Genomic DNA, 14160 nt, shown 5'->3' with positions numbered 1-14160 from the left:
AAAAAAAAATTGACTCAAGGACACGTAACAACAAAATTGTTCATCAGCAACCTTTAGAAATCAAAATAGACTATCTCCACAACCAATCCTCTCCATTGATTGCAGAGTGTTTGATTATTTCATAAAACACTAACCAAAAACTTTCCAGTTAAATGGAAATAGTCAGACAAGAAAGGACTTTATTCTTGCTACAGTCTCTATATAATATTTCCCACAAGGCTCTTGAAGGAACAATGGCAATTACTAGTTCTAAGCACTGTGGCTATGTAGGCTAAGCCCTAGAGTCCTAATTGGTTAGTGACCTCCAGCTACTCTGCAGGTGAAAGATGTGGTTTTCTGCTTCTGCAAAGATTTATAGCCTTGGAAACCCTATACAGGATCACTAAGTGTTGGAACCAACTCAATGGCACTTAACAACAATAACAAAAAGCACTTTACAAATCCCAAAAGATGCCATCATGATAAACAGAGAAAAAACTGAATTTGTCAAGGCTTTCATTTTACTTGGGTCCACAATCTACCTCATGCAAGCAGCAGTCAAGAAATCAAAAGACATAATACATTAAGCAAATCTGCTACATAGGACCACTTTATAAAGTTAGAGAGCAAAGATGTCACTTTGAGGACTGAGGTACCAAAGTCATGATATTTTCAACTGCCTCATGTGCATGTGAAATCTGGATAATGAATGAAAATGACAAGAGAATTGAAGATTTAAATTATGGTGTTGGCAAAGAATCTTAAAATTACCATGGACTGCCAGAGAAGGAATAAATGTGTCTTGGAAGAAGTACAGCAAGAATGCTCCAATGGCGAAAACTTCATGTTTACTAAGTAAAGATCACTGTTTTGAAAATGTAAAATGAATTATAAAAATAAGTACAGAATTATCTATTAAAATGGAAAGGCTGCATTTCATGAAGCTCAACTTTTGTTTTTTACAGCTTGTGTTTGAGTAGCTAACTTATTAAGGGGTCCTGGTATGGACTACTAACTACAAGGTCAGCAGTTCAAGCCCACCAGCCACTCCTCAGAAACCCTATATAGGGTTGCTGTAACTCAAAATCCACTCAGTAGCACTTAACAACAACAGCTAACTTCTATTGACTGATTCCCTGGGAGAAGTAATCATATCAAAGAGAAAATATAAATAGCAAGTTTTTTCTCAAAGACATTTCACAGGAAAATTGGTAAAGAAATGACGACTAATTATAAATCACATGAGAAACGGTGATTCTGGGGACTCAATTTCACTCATTTCCTTTTAGTATAGGTAAAATAAAATGACATAATTATATTTGATATTTGATGATCAATTTATAAAAGTCACAAGTTTAGTTATCTCTATTATATAAAGTCAGGTTAAAATAATTTTTAAAAAGCATGTTTCCTAAACATATGGAATTTGTAAAGTAATGTTTTGTACTCAATTTAGGAAGTAGTTTAGTTTATTTACATTAGCATGGAAACTAATAAAATAAGTGATATTTAAGTTTCAAATGGAAAAGTTTACTTTTCAAAGAAACAGTTTGCTGGTATTTTCAAAATGAAGGCTGGCCTAAAAAACTAGTGTGAGTAATTAAACAACTGAAGTTACTTAAACAGCCATGAAGATATTATTTCCTTAATTCTGCTTAATATTTTATTCTTTTGCAATGACAATCTTGATTTCAAAAAGCCAAATTTTTGCATTGCGGAAAAGTACTCAATTCCCTTATTTATATAAAAGTGAAGACAAGACCATACAACTAAAAACATTTAGGAATGGATAATTTAAAACACCTAGGAATGAAAAATTAGTTCTTATTTTAACAACTAAGAAATCATCATAAGCTGCCCTTTATTAGCAAGGTTCAACTTTTTACCAAGTTCTTCTTTTTCGAGATTGGTTTCTCTTTGGAAACATTTACAGTTTGCTATTGGAATAATTTTTGCTTTGATTTGAATAGGTCTGTACCTAGCAATGGCCCCTAGAGGAGCCTTGGTGGCACAGTGGTTAAAGCGCTTGGCTGCTAACTGAAGGAACCCACCAGCATCCCCACGGGAGAACGATGTGGCAGGCTGTATCTACAAGACCTACAGTCCTGGATGCACTATGGGGGCAGTTCTATTATGTTCTACAATGCTGCTATGAGCAGAAGTGGGCTCAGCAACAGTGAGTTAGTTTTGTTTGTTTGGCTGCTACTGGGGCAAGATTCAGAAACATCATTCTACTTCTATAGAAGTAAAAATTCTCCTTCTTGTCTCTTTAGCTAAAGAGAAGTATTCCTTATTCCAAAAATGTGCAACTATGAAAAGTAGAATAAAAAATTGAGGTGAACAAATGATTTCTTATTAATGTATACTTTGCATGATTTAATATATTCAGGATATTATTGTTGTTGTTAAGTGCCATAGAGTCAGTTGTGACCCAAAAGTGTTCTACAAAATTTCCTATATCTTCTCTACTTGGCTAGTGATAAATAGTCAAATAATTTTAAATTTCTCTCTTAATGCAAGAATGCAACTTTAATATATTGAATAAATTGTATCCTCCCTATTAAGGAGCTCTGGTAGCGTAGTGGTTGCGAATTGGGTTGCTAACATCAGGGTCAGCAGTTCCAAACTACCAGCTGTTACATGGGAGAAAGATGAGGCTTTCTGCTCCTGTAAAGATTTACAGCTTCGGAAATTCTGTACAGGGTTGCTATGAGTTGGAACAGACTCCATGGCACATAACCACTATCATCCTCCCTATTTTGTTGTTTTGCTTAAATGCTGCCATTTGCTTACAAAGGAATGTTGTTTCAGAGAACTGGAGGAAAAAAAAAAAAGTTACTTTTAAGATGCTTCACCAGTTTTAATGGTGCAATTTGGAACCCTATCCTACATCCTAGTAGCTCTAACCCTGAGGTGGAGTTCTAAAGTTCCATTTAAAGTCAATAGAAGGTCTAAGAAATACAACAAAAAGGTAAATTAAGGTTAATGGTGCATCATTTCTTAATTATGCATATGTATGCATGGATATATAAGTGTACCAAAATTTCTCTAAGATTTCCAGAACTTATCTTCAGAATTATATTGAAATTTATTCAAATGTATGCAACATTATTTTTAAAAGGTAGATTTTACATAATTCAGAACTTCATTCTCAAATGACTTTTGATAGTTTTGCTACAGTGCTGATAAAACACACATACAATATTCACATAAAATTCTTTCAGATTTACCACTATATTTTAATTTATAAAAGTGACATATGTGACCCAAACTGCTACAATAAAGTGAAAACACAGATGTAATTACTTAGATGATTGATGAGTACAAATATGTGTATATCTCAGGATCCGTTAGTTGCCTACTGTTGAATTCTTGAAATGCAAAATTGCGTTAAAATTTTTTTCATTCCATTTATCTCTCACAAGTGAAAACTTCCCACAAACCAATCAGCTATGGTTCTAAAGACCCCACTATTTCTATTTTATTGGCCAGGGAAATAAAAGAAAGTCTAAATCTTGACATTCATCTATTAAGTCATCATTGCTGTTATTCCATCTCTCAATTGAACTATTCATACAAAAACCATTTGCCCTATTCCTTGGACCAAGTTTTAGTCATAAGTGGATGGGTATATGGCTACATGGAGCTTTTGCCTCAGTTTATCTCTAATAACCAGTTTATTATTAAAAACTTGGATTCATTTCGCTTCTTGAAATTCTGGACCACAAAGTCCTATAACTATGACAGTGACTAGCTCTACCCGATGTGGTTCATCTATTTTGCCAACTATTACTTATTTTTTACTGCCAAACTGTCCTGTTAGACATTGCCCACTAACTGTTTATCCTTGAATGTGTCCCTCAAGATACTTTTCGGAGACTGAGCTTCCTCTTGGTGACATATGGCCTATGCCACTGGTCCAGCTAGGCTTTGAAACTGGCTGCTCTGCTTGAATGATTCCTTGACTCAAGCCAGAAGACTGGTTCAAGCCCTAATTCCCCCCCACCCCCTGAACTAGGCTCATTTTCTATTATCTCTATAAATAAGAATGGAGACAGCTATAAAAAAATGTGCATTGTTGACTCTAAATATAGTACAGTAAGCCTCTCCCTGACAGTCTAAAAAAAGAGGCCTTAGATTTAATGCTGCAAATGTAAATTTACTGATAATATTGATAACATTGTGTGACTGATGATTACTTTTTCCTCTTGCCTTGTATGCATGTGTCTTGATGTTACACGATTTTCAATCTTCGAAGATTCTGATTATATTGATTAAAATAAAGATTTTTTTGTTTCCACTACTTATGTTAAAGTATTTCAGTATTTCGTCATCTGTTGGTTATGTAAATTATATGGATTATTCAATTGTGTCCTAAAGACAGAATTACTTAGGGAAGATAAAAACCCTGAGCTACAGTTTTAAACTGCTTCTTGGTGTCAGATAATCAAGTATATCACAATTCCTGAGTCAATAATAACTTTTCAATTCTGCCATAGTAGTCAACATGCATATAGTTTTAATATACATTAAAATGTATACAGTTTCTTATCATGTAAATTACCTTCACAAATCCTCTGTCAAAAGCTGAAATTAGAGTACTGCATGATGTTGTTGTATGGGTCGGTTCCGAGTAGTGGCTGGTGCGTTTGAACCACCGACCTTGCAATTCTAACTCATTTTGCAGTCCAGCTCGTTAACTTACAGAGCGACACCAGGACTCCTCTACAAGTATGCAAATCTTCATTTTTCCATGATAGCAGAAGTTGCAAAGATTAGTACAGGATAGCAATATTCATACTTAAAAATTTGATCAATGACTTATTGACCCTCATAGAAAGGAAATTTCTAAATGTTAGTGGAAATGAAGATGTGTCTTCTAACAATGGTCTATAGATATAAAACAGAAGCAGTAAGCTAAAAGTTTTCTGGCACACTTTGCCTAAATTGTGGGAATTCACACCATGGGTGTCAGATATCAACTGCATAGTTCTATAAAAATCCTTCAAAACCCTATAGGAAGCCACAAATTTCCACAATTGGCACAGTGGGGATACAACATTTCTTAGCTAAAGGCACTGTAGCTTTGGGAGGATCTTTTTATTAACAGGAACTAGAATGAGTTGTAAGTGCCACATATGGGGGCTGGAATAATGTGAAAAAAGGGCAGCAGTTACTGATCCATGTTTGTAGCACTTAAAAAAAAAGATGAGATGATAAAGAGCAGGCATAATCATAAGTTCTGAACAATCACTCTGGAAAGCTATCTCAAAGCTAACTAGCAAAGTTAATAAAAAGTTTAGAGATTAAATAAAAATGGAATTACAGTAGAGCTGAAATTATAAGAAGCCCAGACATGTTAGGGGAAAAAAACTAAAGGTGGTTGAAATATTGTGAATTAGCATAGGTGAAAAATCAGAAAGCATAGGTAAGACAGAAGAAAAAAAAAAAGACTTTTATCACCAAAGCTTCAGAATGCAACATAATAAACCATAGTATCAGTGAAACTAAGGAGCGTTCTGATGTGGTGCTGTGAATTAACGTGCTGGACTGCAAAGCGATTTGGACTGAAAAGCGGTTGGTGGTTCAAGCTCACCAGTCACTCTTTGGAAACCCTATACAGAGTCGCTATGGGTCGGAACCACCTCAATGGCACTCAACAACAATCAGCAAAGCAAATCCATGGTTTTCAGGAATGAAAACAATGAGAGTATCCCACTTTTCATTGTTGTTGCTATTGTTAAGTGCTGTCGAGTCTGTTCCAACTCATAGAGACCATGTATAGGGATTTCAAGGCATGGCTGATGAGTTTGAACCACCAACTCTGTGGTTCAAACCAACCTTGCAGTCCAGTGCTTATCCTATAGCACTATACCAGGGCAGACACTTTCAACTCCTTTCCTTGGAAAATGCAGAGTCCCTCCAATTTCAAATGCTTTTGTTGAGAGAGGTTATTTCATGTATCATCCATCAAATATGTAGCATTTGCAAATTCTACATAAGCTTACAAATAGCTATTTAAATTTTAAAACAACTAAGGATAATAGGAGGTCTGGTAGCGTAGTGGTTACGAATCGGGCTGCGAACCTTACTTAAGGTCAGCGGTTCGAAACTACCAGCCGCTCCGTGGGAGAAAGATGAGGCTTTCTACTCCCGTAAAGATTTACACCCTCGGAAACCCTGTACAGGGTCGCTATGGGTCGGACCCGACTCGATGGCACTTAACAACAACAACAAGAAGGATAATAGGGAGTTCTGGTGTGGTGCTGTGGGTTAATGTGCCAGACTGCAAAGCTGTTTGACCTGCAAGGTCGGTGATTCAAGCTCACCAGCTGCTCCTCGGAAACCCTATACAGGATCATCGCTATGGGTCGGAACCAACTCGACAGCACTTCACACAACAAGGATAATAGGAGCGAGAACTGTATTAAAATATATAAGGAGCTTCGAAAAATTTGTGAGAAAATTCCATTACCTTTGAATTCCATTTTCTCACAAACTTTTGGAAGGCCTTCATACTTAATTCTCATTATGCTTTATGGCAGTTTCCAATTTATATTTGATTTTCAATACTGTTTTTTTTACAAAATGGGGATCTAGAAGTCTCCTTCAGCTGTCTTCGGAACCAAAGTACTGATGTATTTCCAAGAGAGGTCTAAGCTTAACAATGGAGAGATTTCCAGCTGAGTTTCTCATAAGGCAAAGGGAGTGGTGAAGGTGACTGTATTTGTTAAGTGTAGAACCTTTGGGGGCATGCAGAATATGTCTTCACTATGTTAATCAAAAAGGCTAATGTGGTCACTGCTGCAATTCTGCAACATCATGCTACTCCTTTGTAGGGATGCCTCATAGTCTTTGATTTCCTTACCCTGAAGTTTTGGCTTCTAAGGATACATCAAATGTACTTTCTAATCTTATATGGAAAATGTTGATATTTTGATTACATATGTTGTTGTTGTTGTTAAGTGACGATTCACAGTGACCCTGTATAAGGTTTCCAAGGAGCTGCTGGTTGGTTTGAATTGCCAACCTAGTACCATACAGTACTGAGCCTAGAGTGTCACATCAGTATATAAAAGGTCATTACCTTTCATTCCTCAAACATTTGCCTAATAAGAGAGAGAAAACAAAGGTCTGTGACTGTTTTAGAATAGTCAGCTAGTGGAGTTCTGCAATGAGCCTGAGGCTAAGAGGCTTCAGAAACTACTCAAGAGAAATGACCTGAAACTCCAACAATAGGAGACTGCGAATCCGAATCCGAATCCGAATCCGAAGGGGAGCTGCTTGGCAATGGAATGCTTTGAGTGCAAAGTCCCCCAACACAAAACCAGTTGAGGAAGAACATTCACTTTGATCTCTAGAAACAAAACTGGAAAATACAAAAATGGGAATATCGTTTAACATTTTTACAAAAGAAAAAAAAAGGCAAATCAGAGCCAACTTATTAAGAGTGAGGAGAAACAATTTCTTAATGAAAAAAGAAATGACTGAATTGAAGGAAAGACGTTGGGTACTACCGGTAAACTAGGGGTCTGATGTGGCACTGAGGGCTAACGCATCAGACTACAAAGTTGTTTGAACTGCAAGGTTGGTGGTTCAAACTCACCAGCTGCTCTCTGGAAACCCTATACAGGGTTGCTATGGGTCGGAATCAACTCAATGGCACTTAACAACAACAACACCAGTAAACTAGTTGCCATGAGACAATATTGACTCTTGGAGACTCTGTGGGTCAGGCTAGAACTGTGCTCCATAGGAATTTCAATGGCTGCCTCTTTTGCAAGTAGATCACCAGTCTTTCTTCCAACGTGCCTCTGAGTTGACTTGAACCACCAACCTTTTGGGTTAGCATCAAGTGAGCGAACTGTTTGCATCCCTCGGATTAATCATTAATTCTTTTTGCCCCAGATTGGGAAGTAGAAAAGAAATGGAGAATACACCAGTAAAGGTTCACCTTTCAACTCTAGTCTAAATATTTTCTTCTTTTTTAATACACTTGAATCTAACACCTGGGTGAAAAGAGTCAATTCAAAATATTTAAGCCCCAGTGTGGTGCCTTAGGAGAAGCACTTGACCTCAAGGTGGCTTTGAATGCAAGACTGGTGGTTTAAACTCAGAGCTGCTCCTCAGAAACCACATACAGCATCACTATGAGTTGGAACCAACTCGATGGCACTGAACAACAACAATACATAGCATCCAGCCTACCTTTTATAGTAGTGTTTCACAGGTAAATATCAACACAAAATAGAAGCCTAAAGTAATTCCGTAGAATTCTAAGAGGTCTGAAAATCAAGCGTAGGAGAATATTGGCACTGGGTATCTAAGGGAAGCGTATTATAAAATATGATAGTCAGCTCAGACTATTGAAGCAAGTTAAAACCAGGGATGGTTCTAGAACTCTTTCAGCAGCAATAGAATATAGAGATTTAAGAAATCTGACCAAAAAGAGTAAAACAAGTTCTGCAAAACAATATATAGATTCTTAATTAATTCTACCTGGCTTTTAACTTTCGTACTTTTTGCTAAAAGTCCCACGGCTTTCACCTGAATTATACTGCATTCATCTCAATGCAACATAATTTTCTATTTGCCTTAAACAAGATAAATAAAATTCAATAAGATCTGGGAGGATAATCACCAATGAAATGATACATTTGGACGGTTATAAAATATATACTAACAAGACTCCTGGGGTAGCACTGTTGGATCAGCACTGGACTACAAACTCCAAGATCTGCAGTTCAAATCCACCAGCTGCTCCTTGGAAACCCTATACAGGGTCGCTATGAATCAGAATCAACTCGAAGGCACTTAACAACAACAACAAGATCATTAAAAAATGAAATTTACCAAGTAAGCGCTAACAATATGCAAACAAGATGTCTTAGCTCCCTCGCCCTCGCTAAAATGAAAATTACATTTATCTATTCTTCTTCCTAAACTCTGTTTTGCTCTCCTTTCTGCAGGGTTCTAAGAGAATCCTGAATTTCACTCTTGTACTCAAACGATTTCTATGAACTGTTACCTCTAATCTGAGTCTTCATAACTGGTATAACAACTTTCTCTAAATGTCTATTTTGCATGTTATTAATGTGTTCAGTGCTTCATATACTTCAATATAACTAAATGAGTATCTCTTGCTACAGCACTTGTCAGTAAGCAAGGGATAGCTACGAACTGAGCAGGCATTGTGCATAAATACCATGCATGCATGCACTTGAATGCCCACACACATACATACACAGTGTCGAGTTTCAAATGATGGTAGAAGAAGGAAGTTCTTCAGGATCATGGAGCAGAGTGCATATCTAAAGAGTGGAGCTACTTGGAACTGTTTCTGGGAAAAACAAGACTAGGTCTATTTGGTGGTGGTTAGGAACTCTGGTAGCGTAGTGGTTACGAATCGGGCTGCGAACCTTAAGGTCAGTGGTTCGAAACTACCAGCTGCTCCGCGGGAGAAAGATGAGGCTTTCTACTCCCGTAAAGATTTACACCCTCGGAAACCCTATACAGGGTCGCTATGGGTCGGAACCGACTTGATGGCACACAACAACAACAACAATGTGCCGTGGAGTCGGTTCTGACTCATAGCGACCCTGTACAGGGTTTCCGAGGCTGTAAATCTTTACGGTAGCAGAAAGCCTCATCTTTCTCCCTCTGGTAGTTTCAAACTGCTGACCTTAAGGTTCACAGCCCTATTCATAACCATCACACTACCAGAGCTCCTTAAAAAGGCAGAATTTAGGTAAGGAAAAGAGGTGAAGAAGAAGAAAACCAAAACAAAAAAAAAAAAAACAAACAACAACAAAAAACCCAGAAAGGCAAACATTTGTCTGAGGGAAAACGAAATGTACATGCTTGGGAAAAAGCTTGTATTCAGGTGCCATAACAGCTGGCCTGGTGGGAAAATGTTAAATACGTCACATCTAGGAATCTGAATGACGATTTGGCATGTCTTGTCTTTCTAAAAATAATTACAATAAGAACCAACCTTCATGTATTTCATTCCACTTTCTAAGGTTTCAAAACATCTTCTCTACCAACCTCAGGAACATTTCCATATTCTACTATGTAGAATTTTATTATTTTGAAATTACATAAAATAATTAGGCAAGCACCCCAAAGTTTCAGCTTTTTTTTCCTCCCTGAATCTTTGGATACTTAGATTTTTGGGTTCCACAGGTAAAATGCTGATCTTACGGTCTTTTTGTTTGGAGACTATCGTCTTGTGCCCACTACTTCTTTTTGTGTACTTTAAAATGGTGCTATGATTTTTCCTAATTTTCCTCCTTATCCCTTACATTCAGTGGGTGGCACCATGCTAGTATTTCTTCCCCTAGCACTTCTTGTATTGATTCCTTACTCTCCACTTCCAGCCTCAAACATAAGTCAAGTTCTTCTGATAGCCAACTCCAGGAGAATACCCTAGCTTTGACACCAATCTTCTTTGTCATCCCATTCAATACATGTTCAGATGATTCTTCATAAGCTACAGTTCTGATCATGCCAAAATCACATTAAGGCAAGCACAACTGATATTAAAAATCACCTAACAGTCTGTTTTCCTTAGCATATTTTCAAATTCTGTCAAACCTCATACTCAATGCTTTCTAGGCTCATATCCCGAGGTCTGGAATCGTAATGGGTATGGTTTTCCCTGTTTGAATCACCTACAATCTCAGGTAACATTCTCTTATGTCAAAACTCCCTGATCTCACTAACAGACTAATGTGCTCCCTATCAAAAATTTGTATGACAGAATGCTTCATTTTTTTAAATGGACCTAACCTACTTCTTGAATTTTATGAGGATATGAAAAGGAGTCCTGGTATACCACTGCAGGTTAATGCTCTGGACTGCAAGATAGGTTTGAATTGCAAGATCAGTGTTTCAAGCTCCTTGGGAATCCTATACAGATATGTTATGAGTCAGAATAGACTCTAGGGTATTTAAGAACAACAACAACATGGGAAGAAAACATGAGAGAAATTAAGGAAACTAACCACTAACTTATGAAATTCCTAGAAAAAATGTATTACAATGGGATATCAATATATATTTTTGTATTATTTATAGTTTCATTTAAAGCAAAGATGAGGTATCAAGAACCAATATAATTACAAAGTATTATAAGGGAGACAAGGAGCAATGTTCATTTTCCAAGCATTCATTTCATTTGCATAAGAATTCTGTGGGGTTGGGATTATTATTGTTTACCTCATTCTCAGCTGAGAAAGCTGAGGAAAGAAATACAAGTCGCTTGCTCAATCCCACTGGGCTATTATGTCTGCCTCTGGGATTAGAGCCCTGTCAGTCTGGCTCAAAAGTCCATATACTTAACCAGCCGGCTCTAATGCCTCGTATTTACAGTCTCATTAACTGCATTCTCACAACAACCTGTTCCTTTCTAAAACAGGACTTCTACACTCATGACTTCATTTGAGGGACACACAAGTACGCTACTTAAAAGTTTTAAAAACTTTTCCCATTCTGTTTAATTTTCAAAGAACTTTGAAATGCATTAATTTTTATGCAACAAAATTTTGATTGAGAGATTTAGCTCTCAAAAAATCGAGAGATTTTTTTTTCCTTTTTAATGTACACAAAATTCTTCAAGAGTCTTTAAATACAAGCATCTTAAAACTCTATAAAGAGGAGGCTAGAGAATACTATAGTGACAACCCATCAATAGTATTTGACAAACAAAAAGTAAATGATAGAGGAAACAGATTGAAAGAATATTTTAATATTTTGTAATAAAATTAAAAATGTGTTCATCATTTATATAATTTAATAAGACAAGATTTGGTGTGCTCTAGTTTTTTGGGGTTTTTTTTTTGCTAAAATCTGCTTCCAGCTAATCAAGGAAACTTTTCCTATAAGCAAAGTCAGGCATTTTTCAGTGCACTGATTCATACAAATAAACAATGTACAATGAAAAACTGACTATGAACATATTAATTTTATAAACCCATAGCGGTAGTACATTGGGCAACAGATAAACACTTTTTATGTATTGTTTGACATATACTCTTATTTGTCTGTGATATTTCACAATTACACTGCAACTAAATTAACAATAAATTGAAATTTCTCAAATAGCAATTGCCAAATGAAAAAAATACTAGTAACCTGAAAGAGTCATGGTTTAGTATAATGATTATTTCAGATTCTAAAATATCATGCGTAATAAATTATTTTATTGAATCTCTAAATCTTTATTTCAATATCTTAGTACTGGACAATTACATTAAAAAATAGCTCTTTGCATATTCTCAGTATGTGGTCTACAACAACCACAATCTACTGCATGTTAGCAGAGGGCGTTACACCAGCAGCTTATGAATTTAAGAATAAAACACTTTTATTATGAATAACTCCCATTTCTCTGAAATAGGTCTTTTAAAAAAGGGGGGGAGGGGGGAAACAGGATCTAACTCTTGTTTGCTCTTTAAAGTTTTATTGTTTTAGTATTTTATACAGAGAGTGTGCATTAGCATACTCAGGAGAACCGCTAAAAGTAAAAGGCCTCAAGCTACCCACTGCACGGATGATAGGATAAAGCGGGATATAAAAACTTTTGTCTGATTGCTCACTTTCCTTGTTTTATAGCACTGCTTCTCTCAAGAGCATATATTCATGTTCTTTCTACTTCGAGTTTTATTACTTCTTTTGTATTATTTAATACATCTAAAGACACTTCCAAAAGACACATTTTTCTATTTTGAAAAAGTAATGGTTTGGAACCTGATAAAACAACATTAATGTGTGCAGTGTGTTTTTCACAAAGGTGATTGGAGTAAAAATGCTATAAAGCAATTAGGCACATGATCTTAAAGACATTAATATGTCAAATAGAATAAAATGTTTAAAAAGTCAACAAAAATAATACATCCTGAGAAAGGTCAAATGGAAATGGATACATAGAAAGCCCGAATCTCTATTTCCAGGTCTTTGACTAGATCTTTAATGCAAAAAATAAGAGAAGAAAAGATAAAAATGCAGGAAAGGGCTATTCTGACCTCAGTAATTTGAAATTACAAATACATGAAATATAAGTCTGTGAAGTGCAAACAGGAATTACAATTCATCCTAATAACCAAAGCGCATATACACATATTCAGATTCGAATTCTCTCCCCCCTGAATTCTGGAGTTCTACCACGGTGAACACTTTTTAGTAAACAAGAAACTGATATGTTTGACACTACTGTATAAGGCCAGGCATTTTTTAAAGAGTCATACACATTTCTGAAATCCACAATACATCAATTTTTAATACTTCTACTCTCTCAGCTCCATTAAAAAGATGGTAGGGGAAAGATTTTAGAGTAATTAATGATATAGTTAGCTGCTAAATATTAATAGGAGTCGTAGTCTTGCATAAAATATAACATATAAACCTTGCCAATACAGACGCACCAGTAATTAAAGTTGAATATGTAATTACACTGATTTATAAGACAGGCAAAAAGTTACACTTTACTAGCTTCTATGTAAACTGTGGATAACAGTTAAACTTTGCATTTTACGGTTTATAAAAACGGGCAATATCTTGACTACAGTTCATAAATGGCTTAGAGACCTTAATAGTAGTAAAGATTACGACAACTTATTCCATCATAAATATTCTCATTGCACCATACAAACCAAACTGGGATAATGACCCATAAGATCTAGACTCATCTAAGCCACAACTTTATGCCTAAAAGCGTATCAGTGGAATTTGTACAGGAGACTGCTAGTACAGTAATTACAGGACATTTGAGAGAATCTAAAAGACTATTAAACTTGATTTGATACACTTTTTCATATCAAGAACATGGTGCAATTTAACTCCACTTAACTTGTAACTTGTAGTTTTTACTTGAACATCATTAAAAACTTCAGAAGGATATCACATCTTAGAAACATATGAATACACGTAGGTTCTCCTCTTTATGGGCCCTATTAACCACACTTACATGTGCGGCTGAGGCGAACAGCCCGGACTGCTGTTCCCATTGCTGTCGATGTGATCCAGAGAACCATTGAGGTCTTCATGGACGGCCTGCAGTAGGCCACTGGAGGCATTATTGATCAGTCCTGGGTTACTTAGCAAAGGTAAACTGCTCTCTGCCAAGGCAGCCTAGTGAGATGAAAAGGAAGGTAAACCAACTTTTGAAATGCCCTAAGTCAT

The 14160-nt window shown here is 36.2% G+C and overlaps 1 protein-coding gene across 9 annotated transcripts in view; it reads right to left on the bottom strand.

The window, feature by feature from the left end:
- Nucleotides 1-14160, bottom strand: part of FOXP2 (forkhead box P2) — a 407577-nt gene that overhangs the window by 22858 nt on the left and 370559 nt on the right. For all 9 annotated transcript variants that reach the window (XM_006859297.1, XM_006859304.1, XM_006859305.1 and 6 more), the window contains one exon: nt 13946-14109. In XM_006859297.1, coding sequence (XP_006859359.1) covers nt 13946-14109 — 164 coding nt within the window. The remainder of the gene's footprint in view (nt 1-13945; nt 14110-14160) is intronic.

This window comes from Chrysochloris asiatica, unplaced genomic scaffold, assembly GCF_000296735.1.
Source record: "Chrysochloris asiatica unplaced genomic scaffold, ChrAsi1.0 scaffold00032, whole genome shotgun sequence".
Lineage (NCBI taxonomy): Eukaryota > Metazoa > Chordata > Mammalia > Afrosoricida > Chrysochloridae > Chrysochloris > Chrysochloris asiatica.
This window is presented reverse-complemented; position numbering and strand designations above follow the sequence as displayed.